Source organism: Scleropages formosus, chromosome 14 (assembly GCF_900964775.1).
Source record: "Scleropages formosus chromosome 14, fSclFor1.1, whole genome shotgun sequence".
Classification (NCBI taxonomy): Eukaryota; Metazoa; Chordata; class Actinopteri; order Osteoglossiformes; family Osteoglossidae; genus Scleropages; species Scleropages formosus.
In genome coordinates, this window is record NC_041819.1 from 1606225 (window position 1) to 1632027 (window position 25803).

The following is a 25803-nucleotide window of genomic DNA, read 5'->3' on the forward strand; positions in this document are numbered from 1 at the left end:
AGGGAATATCTGACAGACGTAAATACACATGCTGCCTACAGAATCCCACATCAGTAGGTGAGGTACGCAGGAAGCGTGCACTTAGAGTCCAGCGAGACAATGAGAAGCCTGAAATTATACAGACTGTAAAGGTTCACCACTGCTTCCCACCCAGAGGATCCTCAGTTCAAATGTCCCATCATTCAGCTACACAACAGCCAATGCCTTTCTCTGCTATTCCTCAGTTGGCTTTTTCCATTTGTGAGGATTGCTTACAGTGGTGAGGCCCAGCTGGAATTCGAGGTCACCGCGATGGATCCGACTCGGGTCAGGATGTCAATTGGGAACGGTTGCAGGTGTCACAGGATAATTTATGGGCCAAGAACATGGGACAGATCACAGAGCTCACAATTTCCCAACTGAAAATTAAACCAAGGGACTTCTACTCTGAAGGCTGTACTCCGGTATTGCTCCAGAAAGACATACAATTGTAATCTCCTTTGAATTGAAAACTTGGATATTCAACAATACTATTATTGTTATAATAATAGTAAGAATAATAATAAGAAGAATTTATTAGTATTATTATTATTATCTTGGACAAAGAAGTCAGCTAAATAAAGACTAAGAAAAAGTAGAATAAAAAGAAGAGGTATGGCAACAACAACAACAACAATTGTTCTTGTCTTGTTATTTTGCTTCTTTTTTTTATATATATTTGATTTACGCTTTTGTCGAAAGGCTATCTATATACAAATTCCAGAAAATATATCCTCTCTCTTTACTTCAATCCAGATTGAAAGAAGCAGATTATATACTTGGCAATTTAGTAATTGTGTGTTATATGGTAAACTGTGCATTTAGTATAAAACTTCTGTACATGTGCTGTAATGTAGGAGTCTATAAGCAGAATGCATGTCAAGAAAAGGAGCCAAGGGGAAGATGGGAGTTCAGTGCTTGTGTAACATCCCTTCATCAATAAGTTCTTCAGAACTCAACTATGCGACGCTCTAAGAGAAAACAAGGTCAGTAATTCTGCTGCGAGTGCAAGACTCGGAGTGAACTCACCCAGAGCGAAAACTGAAAATAGCTCGCAGTGCTTGCAGACATCTCCCTGACAGAAACACTTCACAGCAAAGAACGCATTCAAAGCGAAAACAAAACACGTATAAAAATACACCCTCAGAAATGTCAAAAATTGACAGTTGTCTTTAATTGTCTCCTACCCTTAACCACAGAGGAAATTACAGGCCCAATGGAAAAAGTATTTAAGAATTTCAATCCCATTTTGTCCAGCTCTATATGAGAAAGGGCGCTGCCCAAGACTTACCATGGTGAAACACAGCCCTGGACCAAAAACGGAGCTCCTCTCGCTATGTCAGGGTGACCTACCTGAGAAGGAGCTCATTATAAACCAGTAAGCAGCTGGAACTGGCTTCCTGTGGTGGAGCTGAGTTACACCGCGGTGCAGAAACTCAGGGCTGGGTTTGTTCTGGGGAATTAAAAAGTACTTTGCCAGTGGAGAGCTGTACTTTCTAAACAAATACACTGCTCTGTAATAAAGCAGGGCGTTACAGCCCTGCAACCCAGAACAGACAGCCCTGGAAAGCAACTGGCCGCCGGGGTTTGGGACACCGAGCGCAGTGCCACCTGTGAGACGTCTCCGAAGTTTCAGCTGAAACTTCCGGGTAGTGCAACTACCAGATGTTCCTCAAATAGATCATGGAAAGACATCTAGAACTGACAGAGAAGGGGACCAGTACCAATACAAACCACAACCCAAGCCACAAAACTGGGGATTTGTTTCAAAAACTGACTGCATGCTGGATTCCCCAAGAGAAATGCAGGGCAGTAAAGCAGATAGTGCAGTGTTTTGGACTGTTATCTCATAATCTGAAGGTTGTTGTTTCAAATCCCTTTTCCTACAATAGAACCGACGATCAAAGTACTTACCCTGAATTGATGCCTGATTAATTATAATAACAATATCCTGCTGTATAAATGGGTGAATAACTGTAAATATCTGAAAAAGGCATTGGCTAAATAAAAGTAAATAATCATTACAGTACATTGGAAATAGAAACCTCTGACAATATAAGGTCAGCTTCTGTCAGCGCCTCCTACATTTCGGCAAGGGAAATGCCAAGTGTGTGCAGCAGCTGTGTGATCCCTGAAGCTGCAGATCTCCTTATTCAACAACCCCTAAATCTGCTGCCATTGCTTACCAGGAGTGCCAGTTCATGAGACCCAAAAAGACCTGGGCGAAGGAGCCCAAGGCACTGCAGGGGAGCATGGCTCTGCTGTAGCAATAATGTTTTTAGAAAACCGGTTTGAGTTTACAAAGCCCTCACCTGTTTTATAGCTGTGATGGATGTAAAATATAATCTACGTCTAATGTTCTTGACTAAATCATGGAGGCTATAAATGGAAAATCCAACATTCCGACCAACACAGATTATATTAGAGCACAGTTGCATTTGTGCATGTCTTAATTTCCTTAAGTGTCTTTCTTGTAGGAGGAAAACGGATCACGTCAGCACGAATGGAGAGCTACAGCACAGCAGGACCGGGTCACTCCGGGATCCAGCCCAGGTACTGCTCTAACCCAATGAAAGGGTGTAGAGAGGTAGGGAACCCGCATGTCACACATATCGAAAGGGAATGTTTTCCTGTTCATGATATGCTGGCCACCCACTCAACCCTGGTGGTAACCCATTAACTGAGAGACCTGGCCTGGGCCTGGACCAAATCACTGGGAGTGAGAAGGGGCAGGAATGTAGTGCATCTCCATGGATAACAGGTGAGCAACAGGCTGGGCTTCAGCTGGATGATCCTACAAGACAGGACTAAGTGAGCGGGCAGACATGAATTCAGGTTTCATTATCAGCCTCAATGCAGGATGTTGCTATGTTGCACTTGGGTCGACTGAGAACTCGGACCAGTCATAACCACACGGTGATTTTACCTTATTATTGTTATTCACTTGGCACATTAGTCCATGGAAACCAACAGCAGGTTTGTACTGGGGCTGCAGGTAGTGTAATGGCTGCCATCTTAGGACCTGAAGGTTTAATTCCCACCACCTGCTCTAGTACCCCTGGGCAAGATACTAAACTACTCTGTCAAAAATTACCCTGCTGTGTAAATGGGTAAGTCACTGTAAACTCCTTTAGAGAAAATCATCAGCTAAATTAATGGATGTATGTATACTAGACTACTCATAATGCTTTACACATCTATACAGCTGGGTAACTTGTACTGTGTCAATTCAGGGTCAGTACATCGATCAAGGGTACTATAGCAGGAGGTGGGATTTGAACCCAAGACATTCCAACTGCAAAGTGAAATCATTAACCACCACACACCCTGATGCCCTGCAACCTGTAAATACCAGAATTACTGTCTCTGCCCTTGTTGGCTCCATGAACTCTGTTCTCCCTCAGCAGGTGGGGGGACCCAGTTGGCTGTTGTCCTGGACTGAGCCCCCCCAAGACTAACTGCTTATTTACTGCCGTGGAGAATGGACAGAGGAGCCTTGGCTGTGTAATCCCAGACATCGCCTTGATGTGGAGCTGAAGAAACAGGAGCTGTGTAGAGGAGTTCCAGGCCTGTGCTGAATTCCACATTTCTGAAGTGACAAATTACAAGGGTGGCCTCTCGCTACACTGGGCAGTAAATAGCAAGAGCCAGTTTTGAGGAGGAAAAAAAGACCCCACACCCCAACATTTATACTCTCACTCACCACACTGCTGGCCAGGGGCTAAACATGGGTGTTTCACACACACACACACACACACACACACACACACACACACACCTTAGTACAAGGGAAAAACTTGCAGATGTTTTCTGCATTCACGGTATCTGAGAGATCAGGTTGTTTTCTCCGGTGGACCAAAATCAAAGACACATGGTGGGGGGTGCGGACCCCTGAGGTGGGACAAAGGGGAATCAAGGAAGCGGCGTGTTTGTTTAACCCTTTCACGTAGTTGAACACCGAGTCACGCCAACAAGGGGACGCTATTTGGGGCATTAAGCGAAATCCTCCCGAGCGAAACTAGATACTTGAACATTTGCGCCTAATTATTCAACTGAGGGAAGTGTTATCCAAGATGAGGGACGAGGTGCAGGCGCACAGGAGAACAAAGGGCTGGGACTTTACTGCACTGTGGAGCCGCCAGTATGTAATAGGGAAAGTCCCACAATTCAAATGATTCAGCAAAGGGAAATACTAGAACGATAGGATATCTGTACATTGGAGCATAGCTCCAGAGCCATTGCACACACACAGTCAGAGCTTGGGAAACTTCAAAAAATAGTTTTATACACTGTTAAATGGATAAGTATTATGGCTAATCATTATTTGAAACAGCAGACACACATGGATTTAAGACAGACCATCCTTTCTACTGTGTCCTATAAAATGATAAGTCAGAAGAGTGATGTACACTGGTGCCTGGCGTATTTTAACTGTTCAAAGCAATGTACAGTGCTAGACAAGGAATTTTCACTGATTTACCTATTTATACAGCAGAGAATTCTTACAGTATTGTTTCAGGGTAAGTAACATCATCAAGGATACTACAGCAGAAAGAGGATTGGAACTAATAACTTTGAGACTACAAGGTGACAGTGTAAACCAGTATACAACCTGCTGCCCCATCCAGGTGACAGGAGCCAGCTATAGCCTCCAAATTCTCTACATATAGATGGTGTCCAAAATTCTCCACAAAAACAGCAGATGACTGGGCTTATGTGCCTGAAGAGCACGAGGCAGAAACGGACAGAGGGGAAAAGGAAGGGCAGTCCGTGTTGGTGTGATGGTCATGGACATTTCCCTCCTGTTCAGCCACAAGGGTGTAGGACCTGGATGGAAGTGCCATCCAGGAGGAAGTTGAGAACAACGTTGGAGAAGACACTATCATCACAAGAAACGATTATGGACAAGAAGAAAGATGGAGAGAGAATCAGAGGTTGAGAAACAGTCTGAAAATCTCAAACTGAGGTTGTGATTACCAGACATATTGATGAACCACCTCTCCTTCACTCATACTGAAGCCCCATGGACGGTCTGCATTGGTTTAGTATCTAATCCACTTTGACTTTTAAGCATCCATCAGTCTATTATCAGTAACTGCTTGTCCAGTGTAGGGGTGCGGTGTTCCAGGGTCTATCCTGGACAAGCACAGGAACTGAGGCAGAATACACTGTAGATGGGATATGGGTCCACCATAGGGCAATCACAAATACCCATTCACTCACATATTCACACAGGGTGGGCAATTTGGAGTTATCCAGAATCTACAGCTCTATAGAAACCTTGCTTCCTGAAGGACCTCCAAAATCCTGTCATTGTAGACGTGACTAACAATATTGCCTTCAGCAGAGGGTAAACAGACGAGCCATTACTTTTGGTAATAATGGGCCCTGTCTTAAACATCTACTGGCTTTAACAACATGCAATTGATCAGAGAAGATCACAGCCTGTCTTCCCATTCATCTTCAACCAGCTGAGTTTAAATGTGTGTGTGAGAGAAAGAGCGAAAATAGCAGCTCCTAAAGTATTTCTTTAAATGAGACACTGTTCCCAGAAGAAGGAGAGCAATCCATGGCATCACCATCATTACCACACCTGTTCCCAACCTGAGTGTCAGTTTGCTACGTACCGGACATCAGAGCGGAGGAGGTGACCTCAATCTCACTTCCTCTGATTGGTCGGAACATGGACAGCGGCGCATCGCCGCAGCTCCGCACCTCCGGCCTGTGGGGTCCTGTTTCACGGGCGTCCGTGGGGCTCACAGCACCCCTCTGCAGGGCCTCCCGCTCCTCGTACACGGCGATGAGCTACAAAGGGAAGGAGAATTGGCCGTCATGCTGTGCAGACGAGAACTCCGCCAACACTGCTCTGCTGCTGCAGTTGCTCACGCAAACGGCGACTTCAATTTCCCTTCAGGCAACAAGCGTGACAAACTCGGGCTTCCTGTTACTTCACAGTAATGTCAGGAGGATCGCCTGCCTTGCACGGAGCAGGGGGTGATGTGCAAATCACACACAATCTCATCCAGCAGCAGCAGTAACAACAACAACAACAACAACACAGCTAAATGAAATACCGCATGTTTTTCAAGACCTGCCTCTCTATGTTGCCATTCATACAGTACCAGTCAAATGTCTCAGTCCAACTGCTGGAATTTTTTTTTCACTACACATTTAGCTAACGAGTTTGATCAGGAAACGAGGTGCTATGTCTTCCCAGAGATGTAGAACACTTTTGCACTGTGTTGCTTTCACTATTCTTTCCAGTTCCTCCCATACAGGTGTTGCCCAGGTTGCACAGGCGTACTGAAATTTTCGACTGGCACCGGAGTTTACAGCCAAACTACCTTGTGGATGAGGACACCATAGAGGACATCCAAGGAGCCCAGCATGGTGAGGCTATGGTGGTTGTGCTCTGAGTGTGACAGGGTCCATTCGCGGAAGGGTGTGTGTTGGGCCACTTGTATGCCGGCTATATAGGGTGAGTGAGGCCCATTCACGGGAGCACTGAGTCGGCAGATAGCGTGGCTGCGCGGCCCGTTCTAGGGGTGTCCATGGCACTGCTCAATAGAAATCTCATAGGCCACACAGACCTCCAACCACAATGGGGACTTTACTAGTAAAGCTAGAGCCTTCTGAACACACACACACACACACACACACACACACACACACACACACACAGAATAATACACACGTGCATGGACGCAGGTATAGACACACACAGCTGCAGACACACATACACACCGTGGGCTCCAACCCAAACAGATATACCACAGGTACGAAATTACCTACTCACAAAGCAAAATGAACAGTGGGACAAACAACATGTTCTGGAATAAACACAAACACCCTGACACACAAAGAAGCACATGGACTGACAGGACACAGAAAATACAAATAGATATGAAAGTACATATGAAACAGCAGGCAACACTTGGGAAAATAAACCACCACCCATTGGACTTTCTCAATTGAAACCTTTACGAATCTGTAATAACTGAACCTCTAATGTTCAGGGTATATACAGGGTGGAGAGAGAAAGAGAGAGAGACCTTCCACACACTCGAAGTTAATGGAAGCCCCGCATAATGAGCCTACACTTCATTAACAAAATCTCCTCTGCTTCCATTTACCAACGTCAGGCTGCCCACACACTGCAGTGCGGTATGATAACTGCCCCCCCAGAGTCCACTGCAACGCACCCCCCCACCTGCCAAATCTTTCCACTTCCCACTATTGAGTTCCCTTCTTTTTTCTGCTTATGCCACACTTTTCTCCCGTCCCCCAGCCACAGCCCCAACGATCGATGGGAAAGGGTTTTTGATTTATCCGAGAATAGGGCAGGGGGGCGCCCCGTTTCCCCGCTCGCGGGGTGGCAAGGGGGAGGTGAGAGTGTGCGTGTTGTGGCGCAAATGTCATCAATCAGACTGGCGAGCAATGGAGGCGTGCTTCCTGCTGGCGGCTCGTTTGCTCCATGCCCGCCCACATGCTGGAGATGGAGGGGGAGGAACACACAGGTGGGCCACGCCACCGGGCCTTGATCCTCCCACTACAGCGATTGTAAGTTCATAACCTATTAGGAGTCACAATTAATAATCCCACACAAACGTTTGTCTGTCCGCCTGTCTCTTACTCTCTCTCTACAAATAGTTAACACCCAGATGCTTCACTACAACCAGCTGTTTAAACATACAAAGTGTACAAGTGTAAGCTATTACTTAGATAAGATCGTCTGCTAAACATCCCACTAAGCAGTAAAAAGCCAGCACCCCCAAAATCCCACCTGGATGTCGGAGTTTTGGTAACGAGCACCGATGCGCTCCGTACTCCTAATCATGATATAATGTGCACTATACTGTAAGTCATCAGTCTACTTTCTAGTTACCAGTTATATATAACATGCCACACACAAACCTTACACATCACGAACTACTTCCTATGAAAGATTTACACGCCTAGCACATGTTATATTGAGCCCGAGCTCCTTTTCCATGGCTCAGGTGTTGCTGCCAGCACCATGGGCCCAGAGTTGTTCATACTAGAAACTGGGACTTTGTTAACTTTGTAAATATCATCTGCTGGCACCTAATCCACCCTACCCTGGTAAACTGGGCCTGATTGCAATATGAACTTTTGTTTGAGCAGAAACAGCCTGGTAAATGTTTGGTTCCCATTTAACTGCAATCAGACAGAAAGTTGTCAATGCCGGAGTAGCTGAACCACATTTAGAGGTCAGCGCCACAGGGCCACAAGACCGGAAGGGGTTCCACAGGCAGGAAAACTCAATTGAGCCAGACCTGGAGCAGGACCTGTCACACAAAAGGCATTAAATCATCGTTTGAAAAGCCCCCTCTTTACAAAGATCCCTCCCCTGATGAAAACGCAGTTGGAGTGAGATGGACCAGAGCACTTCTCCTGTAAGTCGTTTCACCCTAATGACTCGAATCCATCTGGTAAATTACCAGCCACTCAACAAGCTGGGCCCACAACAGGCTATGCCATTCTCCACCCAGATCCTTAGTCATCACCTGTGATGAGATGTAAAGAATTTAAGCTGTTCACCTCTGACCCCGAAAAAGAGTTTGTGGCACTACTTAACAAAATTTAGCTTATAAAACACACATCACACTGATGATTCAACAGGCAGTTCCTCACTCTTAAATGCCCTTTCCTCCTGTCCAATGACTTCTGACTCGATACACAAGCACATGAATCAAGATCCTGTGCATCAGGCAATCATTGTCTCCCATACAGAGCCCAACAATGGCACACAAAATCACTCTAGCAGAGGCTGGGGGAGTGTCTGGTTGCTACAGAGCCCACAAAACACAAGTAAACACACCCACAATGTCCAATATGGGCTGTTAAAGTCCACTAAAGTAGAAATTTTGAGTACAGCTCCTGAAAAACTAGACTTTCCTAGGACAAAAACAAAACAGAAATTGGACATCTGAGGAAAGGAGATTGGTCTCATGGTCAGATTAATCAAAATTCAAAACATCTGGATCCAATCAGGAGTATTTGTAAGATGCAGAGAGGCTGAGCACATGAGTTGTGCCAGCACGGTTGCTACCATCTATTATGGTGGTGGCTGCGTGATGCTGTGGGGCTGCCTTGCTGCTCACAGAGTTGCTGATCTTTACCAAGTCCATGGTAACCTCGACTAGCATTGGTTTCATGGTTATCACAACATGCTTCAGAAGTGTGCTATTTCATCAAGATTACAGCTAATTGGGCATTGCCTCAATCTTCAACAAAGCACTAATCTCGGAGCTGTGTAACAACTATCTGGTTAAGAAGGAAACTAAAGGAGAATACAAGACATATGATGCAGATGAAAAACGGTGCCAGTTACAAAAAACAATAGTTTTGTGTGAATGTACCAAGGCTTCTGAGTGGCACTTTCTGGAGGGGAGTATTCCTTCAGAGCATCTGAAGAGAACCACCTGTTGCACACAGAATGATGGGTCCTTTCTTAAACCAGAGAGGTAGGAGGGTGGAAAGGAAGAGCGCTGGCAGCATGACAAAGCTCCATTAAGGCCTGCCTCTTCTGATGAATTCATTCCTTTACTTATGATGAATTAGTCTGTTCTCCACCGCAGCTCTCATTAACAGTCGTGTCAAGACGCCGGTGCAGGAAATGAACGTTTAATGAAAGAGAAAAACAACAGGATCGGAGAGGGAGGGCGCCGCGGAGCACTGGGGTAAAGCAAAGGGGTGGAACTCCAAGAGGCGAGGGGTGCACCTCTTCATAAATCTTCATAAGTCCCTCATACCTTGGGGGAGAACCGAAAGCTCATTGTCATTCCAGCAAACAGAACTGTTCCTAAATATTAAGAAAGGATGCCACAGGCCAGTGTGTGCTGAGGTGACCCAAGGTGGCCTCAGTGAGGCAGGCCGAGAGCTGTTGAGGAGCCGATGAGCGCACACACTGCAGCCGGGCAGACCTGCATGGTGTGAGGTGAGAGAACAGCGGACCGAGGAGCAAACCGCACAACCCCGCATTAACCCTGCGGCCAGCTGCCAGACGGCAGTCAGAGCATCGTTCCTTCATGTGGTTTGGGTCAGCAAGACCAGGTGGGCCAAAGTATGTGTGTGTGTGTGTGTGTGTGTGTGTGTGTGTGTGTGTGTGTTTGAAGGAATGGCAGTTCACATCCCTATAAAGCTCCAGAGGCATAAAATGCTGCGGCATGACAGCTAGGAAAATGAACACTCAAAGCATTTACTCAAGATGACAGCAGGCAGATATCCAACTGTCAGTCTGCGTATATGTGTGTGTGTGCGCGTGTGTGTGTGTTCCTGCTCATGTGCGGCCAAAGCAATCGTCTCAGAAATCCCCCTAATTGTCGCAGTCTGACAGGTGATTGACGTACAATATTTTTTGGTTTATTATTCTCTCATTACAACTGAGTGGACACCCTGTTGCCCCCCGCAGACTCTTCCACGAGGCTGCATGTCCATTACAGAGACGAAGACGAAATTGCAGGTTAAAGCCCCGCACTCCTGAGCACCAAAGCTATGAACACATGTCCAGAATTATTTAAGAAAACCGACATCTTTTCACCAGAAGAACAGAAAACCTATCCACATCACAGGCTTCTTGACCAGCATGGATGCAGTCATCAAGGTCCTTTCTTCAGAAGGTCCTTCCCACCATGGTGAACCACAGCAGTTTCACACAGGATCTCTGTTTATTTAGCACAAGCCTTTCGAACCTAATATCCGCAGCAATGCTCACGTGCACTCCGCACGTCATGTCATATCTGTGGGAGAAAAGGGCTGGCTTTCCGCTGCGACTTAGAACTCTTCACAAAGAGCAAAATACAAACTGGTCTTCGGATGTGGTTGAACAGTTCACAGCAAAGACAACATGGTGCACGTGCATGGGAAGAGCGGGAGATGAATAAAGTGCGATGAACAGAACAATGTGACCTGTAGGATGCCAGTGGTAAGCCAAGCTACAAGAATTATTATTATTTATTCATTTATCTGGCACAACAAAATAACTCATTATGTTTGTACACTAAGTTACTAACAATTATTTACTAATTTACAAAGCAGCGTAATTTAACTGTTGTGATACAGGGTAAATACCTTGATCAAGCGTACTGCAATGATTTATCCATTTACACAGTTGTGTAATTTTTTCTTCACCAATTCAGGGTTCGTACCCTGCTCAAGCCACCTGCTGGCCTCACGGGTATGCACCAGAAGCAGTCACTCTGGTGTGTGGGGAGTGCACCATGCCACAGAGTTCTGGAAGAGTATAAATCTCCGCTCTGCTCGCCGCTGTGGGGTCTCGCCCATTATTGTGGAGGAATTGCCCAGTGGGCGGGGCCACAGATTTATAACGCTTACGGTCCACCTACGGCCGGTGCAACCGAAACATCGATACGATGCGTGTTCTTATCATCTTCTTACTAATGTAATCCATTACCATAGATAGATTGCCCCCACCAACCATTGACATGTTAATCAACCAAATGCATTACCGTACAAGGAAAAAGCACACTTCAAAAGCTCTCTGTATTGGGTTTTCTTCCCCCCGCAGCGCTGGATGGCTTTAAAGACCAATGCATCAGCACAGGGCGCTGAAAAACTTCAGGCCCTGACTGCTTTATCACTAAGAGCGCAGGGAGCATTTGGGAGTGAGGACCCTGGGTCAGCTGAGAAGTTCCTGGAACAAAACAAAATTTAAATGGATCACGGTGGTAGCTGAAGCTACAGAGGTGCTGTAACTTCAGCAGGAACCGCATTCAGATGAGGGTGCACCTCTCATTTTCCACAGCACTGGTTCCTCAGCATCGACGTCTTGGCCTGATGCTTCAAGTTAATACAGACTATAAGTTTAGCCTTAAGGTCATTATTCACGCAGAGCGATTAGGGTTGCTCGGCGAAAAATCTCGACGTGAGGTTAGCGATGAAGTGTTGGCATTGAGGAATTAACGGTGCAATTCTGGACTTTTTTCCGCAAGGACTGAATGACTTTTCAAGGACCAGTGAAATAGAAATTTAACCCGAAAGAGGTGATCCAGCCACGTAAAGACATTGCACTGGAGAGTTCTAGAACATTGCATGGCGAGGCAAGGGAGATTACCATCTCCTGCAGGATGCACTGCTCTGAAGGTGTCCTTTAAGTGGAGGCCATCCATCACAAGGTAAACAAAGTGAAAGTGAAACTTTCAGCACCCACAGATATGGCAGAAGTGTGCACAGATGTTCTCCTGGGAGGGCGGAGAAGCTGGGGGAACGTATTAATCTGACGAATATGGGGGCAGTTGACACCCCTGAGAGAGACCTGCTCACTCCTCGTTCATTCGCCTCCCACAATGCTGTCTCCAGGCACCAGAATTGGCAAAATTTATGAATTCCCCTCGCCATACTCTACATCTCGCTTGTTTTATGTATGTGCACTTTTTTTATGTTGCCTCACAGATTACAATGCATAAACAAAGACGTTTTTGCCCCCTCCTCCACAGCAAAAACATTATTATTGCCTACAGCAAGAAATACATCAATGTTAAGTGACAAAATCTTTTTTTTTTTTTTATTTCCATAGCTGGATGTAAGGAAAAAAATGAGGTTGAGGTTTGTTGTCACATAATGTAAGTCTGCATAGTGGAATGAGGGTTATATTATACGGGTCCGAGGTGGTGCCTTGCGTCAACGAGAGCGAGGCCACCGCAGTGTGCCGTTCAGGGGGAAACCGGCAACAGAAATAGCTTTTCACCCAGAGCAACTATATAATCATAATCATCATCATCTTCGTCGTCATTGCATATTTGATGTTTGGACTCGGGTGTGGAGAGGAAATAAAAGCAGGTCGGTGGAACGCTGTGGTGTATTTTTCATCATTATTATTATTCTGTGGCCACCTCCATCATACCTACAGCGTTATATTTTCACCTTTGATGAATATCCAAATGCTTACTCATCCAGAACAGTCAGGAACTGCTAAGAGCAGCACGGCCTAAAGGGAAACGAATGGAAAGTGTGATCCGGTGCCCATGACCAAGGTCCAGAGCGGGGTCGGGCACCCTGCGGCTCTGAGCAGGACCTCAGAACCCGCGGCTACAGGGAGGGGGTGCAGCTCCGCTCCCTAAAGCCCCACTCAGGTCACACATAATACCTGTCCCAGAGGCTGTGTAACACAGGGGACTCATTTGCTACCTTCTCTTCTCTCTCACTCTTCTCCTCTCTTCCACTTCCCCACCATCTCTTCTCTCTTTCATGCCTCCGCACCCCCCCTCCGATTTAGCTGGTAAACCCGAGGCGAGGAGTTCGGCCCCCCGCTGAGCAGCTGTAAGGAGTGTGCACCGCCGACAGCCCCTCCGCAGGGAAACGGGCAGCCCCTTTTGCTGAGAGCAGATTGACAGCACCACCTAGCTGTCAGCAGGCTCACCTGCAGGCTTCCCCATGTAAACACCTCCTTCAGTCTTCCTGCCCTTCAATTTCAAATCCACTCAATATCTTTCCAAATATCTGGCATGTCTGGATGACTTTTTTCACATTTTTTTTATCCTTCCTTTATCTGTGAATGCAAACATTAACAAGTTTTTTGCTTTCCCCTTTCCAAACACCCCTACTGAATATGGTAATCCCTCCATTATAAGTATTTGACCAGCTTGTGTTCCAGCACACAGTCTTCTCTGGTTACATAAACTGAGCAAACAGGCACAGAAAGAGACAAAAAAAAGCCACCTTTTGCATTTAAATTTAATAGAGTGATGTTCTTTAGCGGGTACAGTACTAGCTCTTAAGAGATTAGTGTGGGATTTGGTTGCTCTGAACTAAGAGCACTTGAGTTCAGACAGGGAACGTGTTCCTGACGACTCTCTTGTCACCCACATGACCAAACTGCAAACTGCCTGCTGAGGCATGGAACCATTCAGAAGTTTGAGTTTGGAAACTAGGTTTTTACATAACACATCCATCTCATAAATTTAAGTTTTCCTTCAGTTTCCTTCTTAGCCATACAGCTATTGCACAACTTTGAGGTGTGTTTGGGGGCAGTTTCCACTGGAGAATAGAGCACTGCCCAACTGACCAGAACCTTGATGGAATGGCATGCCTCTGAAGTGTGCTGTGATAACCATGCTGGTTGAGAGCTCTATGGGTTTGGTAAAGATCATACCGCTACATTGATAACTTCATAACTAGCAAAGAAGCCCCACACCATAACACTGCCGCCTCCATTCTAGACTCAGCCCACGCACTCTACCACACAGGGGACAACTAACTCACCTTCTCTTCATCTCACAAATACTGGGCAGTTGTTCCCAAGTAATACAAATTTCAACTCACTGGTCTGTAAGACTTCCATTCCTGAAAAATCCTGGCAAATCCAGTTTCCAGCAGGAGTACTAACACTTATGACTGGTACTGTAATTGTAACTATATCCCACTCCTGCACGTTAGACAGCCATCTCTGTATATTTTGTTTATTTTAAACCCCATCCCATTTACATTGCTGCCACACCCTTTTAGGTTCTAGATTTGAGGTTCTAGGTTTGCTCAAGCCAGAGGAGTGAGGGGTCCTGGAGGGCCCGTGCAATGTGCTGACTCACAGTGTTTCCTGTGTGCCGATTCACAGGCAGTTTGTGTTGCCCGAAACACACACACAGAATGCAAATGTAAACGACGCGACAGCGCGCACTGCTGAGAGCGTGCCAGGCCTGCAGAGGAACTCCGCTCCGCTTGCCATCTGTCACGTGGGCCCGGTGAGCAGAGGGAGGTCCAGCACCTCGTATTTCTGCCACCTTGCACAAACAGAGCCAGGCCCATCCATCACAGCCAGGGGCACTAACGTGTTGCCAACGTCACTGTGCTCTCTAGAGCTGCCTTTTCTTATTCCGATTCTTCCTGTGGTTCTATGAGACCGCCACTGGAATTCAGTTGGAGATGAGTATGATGTATGGATGAGTGACCCACTGTAAGTAGCGTATCTAGCAGTGTGAGTCACCTTGGTGAATAAGGTGTGTGGGCTGATAACACCACATAGAGTTCATTGGAAGTCGCTTTGGAGAAAAGTGTCTGATAAATAAGTAAATGTAAATGTATGTAAATGATTAGATATCAGGACGGAGAACCTTTCCATACACACATGGTGGCAGGGAACTTCAGTAGGATTTCCACAAGTGCATAGTGAGCATGGGCTGGAATTTCACCACAGCATCCAAACAAGCTCAGTCAGCTGAATGGCTTCTTTTTCTCTCAGAACTTTTCCATACTCTTGGGGCCCAGCTCTTGTGAATCCCAGAGGAAGTTGTGGTCGCAGTGCTGACCTACAGATTAGGGTGAAGAAGACCTTACCATGGGTCATGGTAGACCCTATGATGTGTTGCTTCTCAGGCCAGGGTTCAACTCTATGGTCAAGATATTATCTTTGCACCCCAATAATCGAGAGGTGTTTAGCATCAACCCATAAGCAATTTCTCTTGATTATTCTCTTTGTCCTTCTCTCTCCGTTTCTCATTTCAGTGCTCAGGGGGAATAAGACGTTGACAAAGCATGAAAGCAATACCACCAAACTTGGGTTTTTTGTTTTGCCATAGACAGGTCCTTTTAGGTCAGGTTTCAGTCTGGAGAAGTAGGAAACTCATATCCTTCACCTCCGCTGGTTTCCCCTACTGGGACAGCTTAAGGCTGTGGGAGCAAGTCCTGGAGGAAGTCACTTTAAGAGGGACATGGAACATCCAGCATGAGCTAAGTTCCGCAGACTGCACATTCCAACATATTCTCAGCCTACTCTCAAGAAATGTCATAACCACAAGCAGTCAAACTGAATGTTCCTGCATTGCTCTATGGATGATGACTTCCAACCGTTCCAACATTCCATCTTCAGCTTTTCCGGTCCATTAAATCACGAACGTATTTTTCTGCCATGGGCTGTTCTTTCCTTTCCTGCTAATACAGTGAGGTGATTTCTTGTTTTCCAACATTTCACTCTTGACTCAAACACGGCAGAGTTCTTCGATCCAACAAAATGTCAGGAGTAATCCAGGTTTACGACGTGCCTGCGGCTCCAGGGAGAAACGGCTGACACGACAACTCAAAACCAGTGACCGAAGATGGGAGTCCCGAGACCTAAAACAAATTCTCCAAAGTGTGTGTGATAAACGCAATCGCACGTATTGTTTTGATAACTTAGGAGGTCTGCTTATGTTGCTAAGAAACTAAGACAAGTTGTTTTTCTTGGCTGAAAACTGGCACTGTTGTAGTTGTACAGACTTCTGGGTGCCTTTTCAACAGTAAAAAACTGAGTTCTGACCTATTAGTGTCTCCTTATGCTACCCAAACACACAAAGAGTATGAACGTTCACTCAGAGCATTCTGGGAGGAACAAACAAGAGAAAGCACAGAGAAAATTAGCCAACAGAGGAAAACTTAAAAATGATGTACTATATCATTAACAGGAACAGAAAATACCATAGTACTTAGAGCTGATGCCTTGCCAGAAGGTTGTGGGTTCAAACCCCTACTGTACTGAAATACCCTTTATCCAGGTACTTACTCTGAACCGATACAGTAATAACAACCTGCCATAAAAATGGGTAAATCATTGTAAAGTTGCCAATTTAGCACTGTCAGTTTCTTTGTACAAAGGTGTCAGCTAAATAAAGGTTGTAACGTCTGTTAACTGTGCTGCTACTGGTAAACTTCAGGCATTTATTTCTGAACTAAATGTGTCTAGTAAGTCCTTCAGCAAAGGAGAGATGTGAACTTGCTGTCTCTTTGCATCTGTGCTGAGCGCAGTCTTTAATGTGGGTCTTTGTTTTACACATCAAGTTGAACGCAGGTTACCGCGGCTGACTGGAAAAGCTGTTCCGACATCAACGTCCTTTACAGCTTGTGAACTAGATACACAATTAATTTTAGCTGTGCTGTTGTCAGACGCAATGCAAGTGGAAGGCTGCTGCTTAAATCATAACTTTGGCAACACGCGGGTTTTCTGACCTTGGGGCATGCGGTACTTTGAAAGAGAGTGTAGAAAGTCCAGACGGGTCCAGACTGGACAGGGCTTTCAGGCACTTCCGCAGCCACAGGTCAGTATCTTATTCAGGGCCGTTGTGGATGTGTGGATGTAAGGAGGGGGTCCCTCCACACGCACACCCTGTCGGTCTGACCGGGAATCAGCACAAAGGACCATGGCCACCCTGGCAAGGGCAGCAAGCGATGTCTCATAAGCTGTTTACAGGACTGTGAAATCCCCGGGGAGACTCGGTGATGCGGCGGCTCAGACTAGAACAAGACCGCCGTCTATGAGCTCCTGGGACGCAAACTGCTGGCTGTGGTGATGTGACCCGGGTCAGAAGGAGCTGCCGTTTTGGTAATGCAGAGCAGCCCAAACTGCATGTGAGCTGCCGCGGCGGGCGAGGCGTCAGAAGAGCTGTCTTTGGGCTCCGCGCATGACGACGGACAGAGCGTGCTGATCTGAATGCAGCTCAGTGCGGGCCGTCCGTGATTCTCCGCGGAGACCACAGGCGAACAAGGAGAGCATCCGAGTAGATGTTCATTCACTCCGAGTAGATGTTACGCTGAAAGTGTGTTTGGGTGGGTGGAGCTTAAGGCCCGGGCTTGACGAAACGCAGCGAGCATGTTAACATCAAGAGATCATTTACAGCACCGCTGTACAACAGCACATTAAAAACAATCAATACACTGCCTCTAATTAATCTCCACACACATCCACACTGCACATAAACACGCATGTCATCATGACACATGCTGCTGTATGGCAGTTAACTGTGGGGGGTGCCTTGTCTATCTCATTATACAAACTGTGCTATAAAAGCATTTCATAGAGCTCATTTAACTACATTCATGAACCAAAGATCTGACAGAGAGGAGGTTTAAAAAAAAAAAAGAAGAAATCACCACCCACAGTTACTATTCTCAGAAGTTGCTTTGGGGTTTTTTCAGTTTTAATATACATTTCAGACAAACCCAGCGCTGCTCTCCACCTCGCCTGGATCACGTTGCCTGGAAACTGCATAAATGGCAAAGCCATTTCAATATCCTTTCTCATCTTTTCCAAATGTATTATTTAAACATTTAATATCACCCAAACATCACTATCCGCAGGACAGGGTGGGATCTGGCCGCAAAGGTTCACTTTCCAGCCTTCCCAGACGTCTTGGAAAGAGGTCTGTGTTTCCTTTCCTTGGAGACCACCAATCTGTCTGGGGGGTGTCTGAACACGTGATGATGACAGTGAGGATAACAGAAATAAAAATACAACAACGGAAAACCACCACTGCAATACTGCTATTGCTGTACAAACTACAGACATGATGACGGTTTCTGTTGCTATTATTATTATTATTATCGCTATTCTTGAATTTTTCAGCCAGATTCGGAAATCTTCACGAGGAAGGTTTCGAAGACTAATACTAGTGACCAAGCCAAGGTTTTTTCTGTCAGTATAAATGGCCTGCAGGTTCTCTCAACCCAGCATCCCACCATCAAATATTTCCACCTCCTACCTTCACCCCATCCCCATCTTTGTTGCCTGTGTATGGAGCCGTAATGGGGAGTCAGTAACCTCATCCGTGGGCGGGTGTGATCCCGACATTGGGTTCAACGCTGCAGAATATAAACGTGAAGCAAAGCAGCCTGAAGACACTCAGACAGCGTAAGAAAGCACACAGACATGGTCCAAGAGCTGATTATTGTGCAGTTTCCTCTGGGATTAATGAAGTTCTCATTCATTTTTTTTATTTATTACTATTAAAACTGCAATTCCTGTTCACCTTGACCATGGCTCAACAGCAGCATTCAGCACATGTGCTCCATGAACATTCCTCAAAAGACATTTTTCGCTTTTGTTTTAAAAATACAAGTGCCTTTCAGCAGGACGATCAAGTCCACACAGTACATCTCCGCACCCCGTCCCATTACCCTCTGGGGCTTCCGCCACAGAAAATGAATCTACATAAAACTGCTCAGCTGCCACAAGTGATTAAGAAAAACGACAGAAAGACAGAAGGAGTAATTACGATGCCGCTCCTTCGCAGCCATTATACTCAGGGCCTCGTAACCCTGCCATCGTTCTTTACAGCGAGAGAGCTCTTCGCTGTTGCCATGGAGAGCCAAATTTCTCACAGCATCCTCTCAGCACACCCCAGCTGCGGTGGGCTGAGGATGGAGGACGAGAAGCAGAAAAAGGAAAAAAAAAAAAAGAGAAAAAGAGGGAGTGGCACAGGAGATAGCGCTGGTGTCTCACGGCACCTCGATTCTGTGATGGGATGTGGGTTTAATACCCGCTCAGTCTGCGTGGAACTGGCATGTTCCCTCTGTTTGTGTATTTTTCCCTGCACAAACAAAAGACATGCATTTCTGGTGAATTGGGGACTCTAAAATGCCATTTGTTCTGTGTGTGTGTTATGGTGCTCTTTAGCACATTGACATTTATTCATTTAGGAGGCGGCAAACATGTAGGTGCAGACGTTCAATTCTCGAAGAAGTGCGATTGTCCGACGTCACCATTTAAAGCAGTAAAAATCACATGCGTAGCAGCACAGAGAACCGCTGGAGTGTGTCGTAAGAGAACACGTGGCAATTTGGAGGTTTTACTTTCACCTGTAGCGCTCTGAGATTTGTCATGTTCTGGACACCATTCTGGTAAAATTTCATGTCTCAACTAAGGTCTCCGCCTCTTGTTTCTGCGTATTTGGATGGATTCTTCAGGAAGTGTGAACAGCCGTGGCCACAAAGGGGGGGGGGGAGTAATGAAGGCCATCCTTTAGCATGCCGCAGGCATGGGGGTGAGGGTCTAAATTAGGGTGCGTTTGGGGCCTAATGAAGCAGAAATGCTTGAGCCGAGCTCTTAAAAGCAGTGCTGGGCAGTGAAGCGCATCGCAGCCCTCGCTCAACCAACCCAGCCAGGACGGCGACCTCTTCAAGGTGACCGATACGTGTTTTAAAGGTTCGCCTGCGTGTGGCCCGACGATTAGAAAGCGCGGTTATCGCGGACTCGGCCCGTCGACGCACTCACTGTGAAATTACACCGCCGGGGTGTGGAAATCCAGGTCGGGAGCCAAACTCGAGGGAAGGCATGTGAGACGGAGGAAACACACTGATTCATAACGAGAAAAGCCGCTTTAATTGCTGCTCTCCGTACGTCAGAAACCTTCGGATGACGAATAAAAACGGCGGCTTCTTCCTGCGCGCACATGATCACTTACCCATTTATTTATTTTCAAAGAAATGTAAAATGAGCACACTTTAGCGGCACAATTTCAGGAGCACCTCGCAGGCAGGCCTCGCGCGCCGAATAAATTAAGTGGGCAATTCAGAGGAAGGACCATCTAATCAACAAACCTATTCATTACTATAATTATTCGGTGTCGTGGAGGCTTTTGTCAAATTAAATAATAACAGCGAGGACGGCAGGGCCGCTCTCCGATTGGAGCGGACGCCCTGCACCCAGGTGTTGCGCATCTTCCTAATTGACAGGGGAAAACAACAGCGTCCCGCACGTGTCCACCGCGCTGCCGCCTTTCATTAACCCCGTGAACTTGACGCACGCTTCTCACCTACACACTGTGTCTGGAGGCTGAAATACTATTTGTCCCCCCAATAAAAAAAGAAAAACATAGACATGGTCTTCACAGTCAAGATACCCTTTGATTTTTATTTGTTTTTTCCCCTCTTTTTTGTCATTAGGCCCTGTCTGAGAGGACTGAGGTGTACAGGAATTCACAGGCCTAACAAGTGTCTCCCCCCTACTGAACCAAGCTGACCCCCCCCCAAAAAATTTGGGCATAATTGCAGTGAATTACAGTGCATCACTGTAGCAATGAAGGATCCAAAGAGAGGCAGGCTTTCAGTGTGAGGTACACACATCTGGGGGAGAAAGAGCTGTAAGCTCTCGGCACCACAACGCTACCATCTTACCAGGACAGGGACCCAGGTGTCTATGATCCAGGCCACCTGAGACCGAGTGGCTCCCGTGTGCCTGGGCACCAAACACAAACATCCTGGACAGTGTGCATAGACACGGCCCGCTGTCGCAGTGTCACAGCAGCGCTCTGAACAGGGCCAACAGATGGCTTACCCCGTATGAATTTATGGGTGGAGAAAGAAAGAAAAAAAAAAAAAAAAAAAAAAATCACTGCGCAGCACAAAATCTACTCAAAATCAGAGTGGCTTTCATATTAATCCACTTCACAGACTTCAAATCGCATCGCACACGGGTAATTAAACTAAAAAACAACGGTGCGCACGAGGAGCGCATTCAGATTTTCTTTTCGTATTATTTTTCTGTAACCAGTCCTGCATCACGACCCCCAGGTGCTGGGTTCGAAACAGTCATTGTACGCAGCAGAATTTACACGTTGCCGCCATTCCTTCGCCCTCCCTCTCAAACTGAGCCTCATCAGCAATAATTCAGGAGCTTTGCGGGGCCGTGTCACCGCCAGTGGTGCCTGACACAATTTAAATCACGGTTAATGCCTCTTACCTAATGAACTCGCAGTCAGGGTTCACATGGCGCACGCCTAATATTTGCCACGGCGCGCCTTTCCCCATTAGCCCCTAATGAGCGCCTTGATTTAGAGCCGTAATAATGGTGAAGGGCGCCGCAGCCGCCGTGTTCCACACCTCACCTCGGCCACACTGCGACGCCGGGTCAGAGGCAAGGCAGCGGCGCAACTCAGTGCTGGGCCGCACCACGCCGTAATTAATCCTACCGGACTCCCGATCCGTGGATGCAGAGAGGAAAAATGGATTTTTAATCGCTCCTGTGCCCTTGACAGAGCTTCCGGCTGTTTCTACTTTTGCCTCTTCCCCTCGTGCACAACGGAGACCCCGTTTCTGAACCATGAAACCTTTAAAAATACATTTGTTTGCTGACATGACACCTTTATCCAGAGCAGCTAGTCAGCAAAGTGCAAAGTCCCCTCCCCTTTCATACATGAGCTCTCTCAGTACTATTAACATTTATACATTAATTAAGAGCATAAGCCACCATACCAAACTGTTGTAGCGTGTATGCATTCACACAGCTCGCTATCTGCAGTGGTAATTTAAGTTTTTACTCCTCATTCTTAGTTCGACGGTATAGTGCAAGCAGCTCTCTTTGGAGTTGATCCAACAAACTTTTGCATACAGTTCTAGGTTAAAGCCCAGGACGTAATGTGCTACCTACTGTCTTAAAAATGCAACTTAACTTCCTAGTTAAAGGGAAACATTCGGCTTGTCAGAGTCTCAGCTCGGACCGTGGGCATAATGCAAACAGTCGGTAATGAGCCTCAGCAGGGAGCAAGGGCCATGTGGGCGGTTTACGGAGAACACGGAGCTCACCGCGGGTTCGCTGTGTGACGCTGCACCGGAGCTCGCCACCCGTGGCGACACGGATGACGGGGAACGCCCTTGTCACATCTGACCTGTCTGCAAGCATCCAGGAAAAAAACAGCAAGCTACAGGTAACAAGTAATTCGAAGCAGCACAAGGCACAAGGATGAAAGGAAATTACAAGTTTTACTAGATAAAAAATGACAGCTTTTATCTTCAATCTTACGAGGGGGCGGAGTCACATCATACCATTTAGAAGAAAACTGATTTTTTTTTTGTCCTTTTGTACCTGTATTTCAACATAATTGTTAACACACTCAAAATAAGAATGCTTCAAAGGGCTCCTACAAGCTGACAAAACAGTGATGGGGTGTACACGAAAGTCAGCGAACTAACAGCAGTCCGGCATCGGCCCCAAAACCAAAGGCCTGATTGCTCAGGGACTGTTTAATGGAGAAGAACACACACACACAAACACACTACACTGAGCACTGGCAACGACTGTTTACTTCACACTCGGACTTTCCCGACGCCTCGCAGACGCGCCGAGCTCCAGGCACAAAACGCGGCCACTCAGTGAGCCTTGCCTCTCCATCCTCGCAAAAGGGGGCGCTTCTCCTCTCTAAAGAGGTGCTATTATCGTGCAGTCAGCCACACGCTGTCGTTACGATCACTCCCCGCACGGGCGAAGAGGGAGGGAGAGAAAGAATGACAGAGAGACACGCGGACGCGCGACCTTCGTGGACGGCAGAACGTGCGGCCCTCTCAGGACCCCTGCGGAGAACAGCCGAAAGGCCAAATCCATTCGCGCACCTCAGGCAGACGGAGGAAACAGTCAAGCAGGAACAAAGACGGGCACACGGCTCAGTCCGTAAAGCACCACAAATTACTGTAATTACTTTAACAGCCCAGCATCTCAGGCTGCGCGGATAAAAGCGCCGCTCTGCTGATTACCTGCCATGTCACGCAAGTTACTCAGCCCTTTTTTCGACACCCGGGGCACCATCTCAGCTCCCTGCTCTCCCAAGAAATGGTGTTTCAGTCAATCAATCAATTACTCAATCAGTAAGTCAATCAATCAGTCAGCTATTACATCCTCACACAAATGAGGGTAGGAAACCGAACCGTTTATTAAGTTTTGGCTGGTAAAAAATGTAACGTCTTGTAAAAAAAAGGATCCTGCTGGTCATGAAGGCTGATAAAGAATACCATACTCAAAGTACTTTAATGATGTTCGAGAAACAAGCACTTTCATCCAGTGGATTAGCCAGGAATTTTTTATGGAGGGGCTGATGAGATAAAATGTAACATTAATTAATACCCCATATATAACAGTTCAATTGAGTCTGCCACATACAATTGTACAACCTAATTAATTACGAAACTCTCTTTTTATCTCAGTTTATAAAGTCAATTATAAGGGTGCATATTGACTATTACTATATTGGAGGGAATTATGTCCTAACAGCTACCTAAAAAGCCAAAGTGGTTTAATCCGCTTATTATATGGCTGTGTAATTTGTGCAGCGGAATTTATGTTTTTTTTTTTAATGTCTCCTTAGTGAAATATTTGAACGACTGCTGTGTGAGGCTTTTCCGCATTGTAATCCATTATGGACATTCTACACATCGTTATATTTTCGTAAGAGCTTCGATAGCTCAGATGGTAGAGAATTGGACAGTTATGAACAAATAAAGCTACAAACAGATTTATAGTCCCAGTTATGTTTGTAGGCTGAGTTTCCAGTTTATTGGATAGCTTTGGTAAAGATTAATAAAATGGATGGCTCAATTTATTTAAAAAAATCCTGGATTTTAAATGGATAAAAGTGCATAATTGTTTTCATGGACAAAGGGATGCCATTCCAGTGCCTCACATCCTCTGGGTAGTGGGTTCAAAGTCTGCTCTTACTCTGTGTGGTTTCCACGAACCCCGGTGTTCAGATGGGGTTCCTACCATGGTGCAAAGATGTGTTTCCAGTGAACTGGTGAATCTACACTGTCCTACGTGTGCGACTGTGTGTGAGTCCCTACAATAGCTGGAGACTTTACATTTCATCTGTTTTTAAAAACCTCACAATGAAAGTATCCTTATAAAAAGGGGTCAACATACATGAAAAAAATAATTATGGCAGAGCTCCAGCTGCATAAAGAATAATAATTATAATACAGCCCCACTTATTTAAAAAAGAATGAGTATAATACGGCCCTAAGCAATGCAATTCACACACACTGTCCGAAACCCACACACACACACACACACATGTTGACTGAAACCGCTTGTCCCAAGCAGTGTCGCGGCGAGCCGGAGCCTTACCCGGCAACACAGGAGGGGGAGGGGACACACCCAGGACGGGACGCCAGTCCGTCGTAAGGCACCCCAAGCGGGACTCGAACCCCAGACCCACCAGAGAGCAGGCCCCAGCCAAACCCACTGCACCACCACACCCCCCATAATACAATTCAGGAAATGAAAAAATGATTCACAAACATTAAGAGAATTAATTGAAAGCAAGGCGAAAAGTGGTATTTGGGGAAAGTCATGTGATGATGCCTTTGCTCCCCGTCTGCACGGGAGTTCAGGGTCGCATGAATCTACAGCAACACAACCTGCCACGTCTCTTACACACACAGTGCTTTGGCAAACCGTTGTCTAAACACAGTTTTGGATTCACGGTAACACACGATAAATGAAAATGGAGGGTGGAAAAACGGCAACGGCGAGAAATGAACATTTATAAAGCCATTAAGCAGTAATGGACTTCCCATCCACACAAGGGCACGTAAGCTGGAGCTGATCTGTATTCCGCCACTCAAAGGCGAGGCATAAAAAACTGAGGACAGAGAGCTTCCATCATTTCTACAGTCATTAATGTGACCGAAGGCGTCCGGGCCGTCGGCTGCCGCCGGTCTCTGGGGTGCGGGGTTGTTCAGGTAAAGCGCGGTACAGCCTTTTGCAATGACTGCTCACTGATCAAAAAGAACTTCAGAGGAGCAGCTCCAGAAAAAGGATCAGAATTAAAACCTGAGGAGCAAACAGATCTGATTCGCAGTTTAGTTCATTCATTGCAGCGGCCACTAATGAGACAGCTATGGGACCGGAGGGCAAATGAACGCTGCGATCAAGGGATTCCTCCGTGAAAATATCCACAACGATTATTGCCAGCATCACTCTTGGTTCTCAAAACACCAATAAAGAGCGGAAAATAGAACCTTCAACAGATTTTTTTTTCTTTAATTCACACCTCTACACACTGCAGCACATACATAATTTAAAGTTAATTATAAACCTCTTAAACATCTGTTCTGTAAAGATAAGTCGGTGAAATATCACACAAGCAGTGGTGCATTTATTGCTGTGCTACACTTAAGACTACAGATAGATTCATGTGTAGCTCATTGGAAATTATGACATATTCCATTTAGATGAGAGCGAAAAACACAAAATTAGTCCACGGTTAATGTGATTAGTACCTTTGTAGCTGTTGG

The 25803-nt window shown here is 46.2% G+C and overlaps 1 protein-coding gene across 1 annotated transcript in view; it reads right to left on the reverse strand.

Annotated features, from left to right (window-relative positions):
- Positions 1–25803, reverse strand: part of LOC108918456 (partitioning defective 3 homolog B-like) — a 182970-nt gene that overhangs the window by 132288 nt on the left and 24879 nt on the right. Inside the window, exon 3 of the mRNA XM_018725718.2 lies at positions 5646–5823. Coding sequence (XP_018581234.1) covers positions 5646–5823 — 178 coding nt within the window. The remainder of the gene's footprint in view (positions 1–5645; positions 5824–25803) is intronic.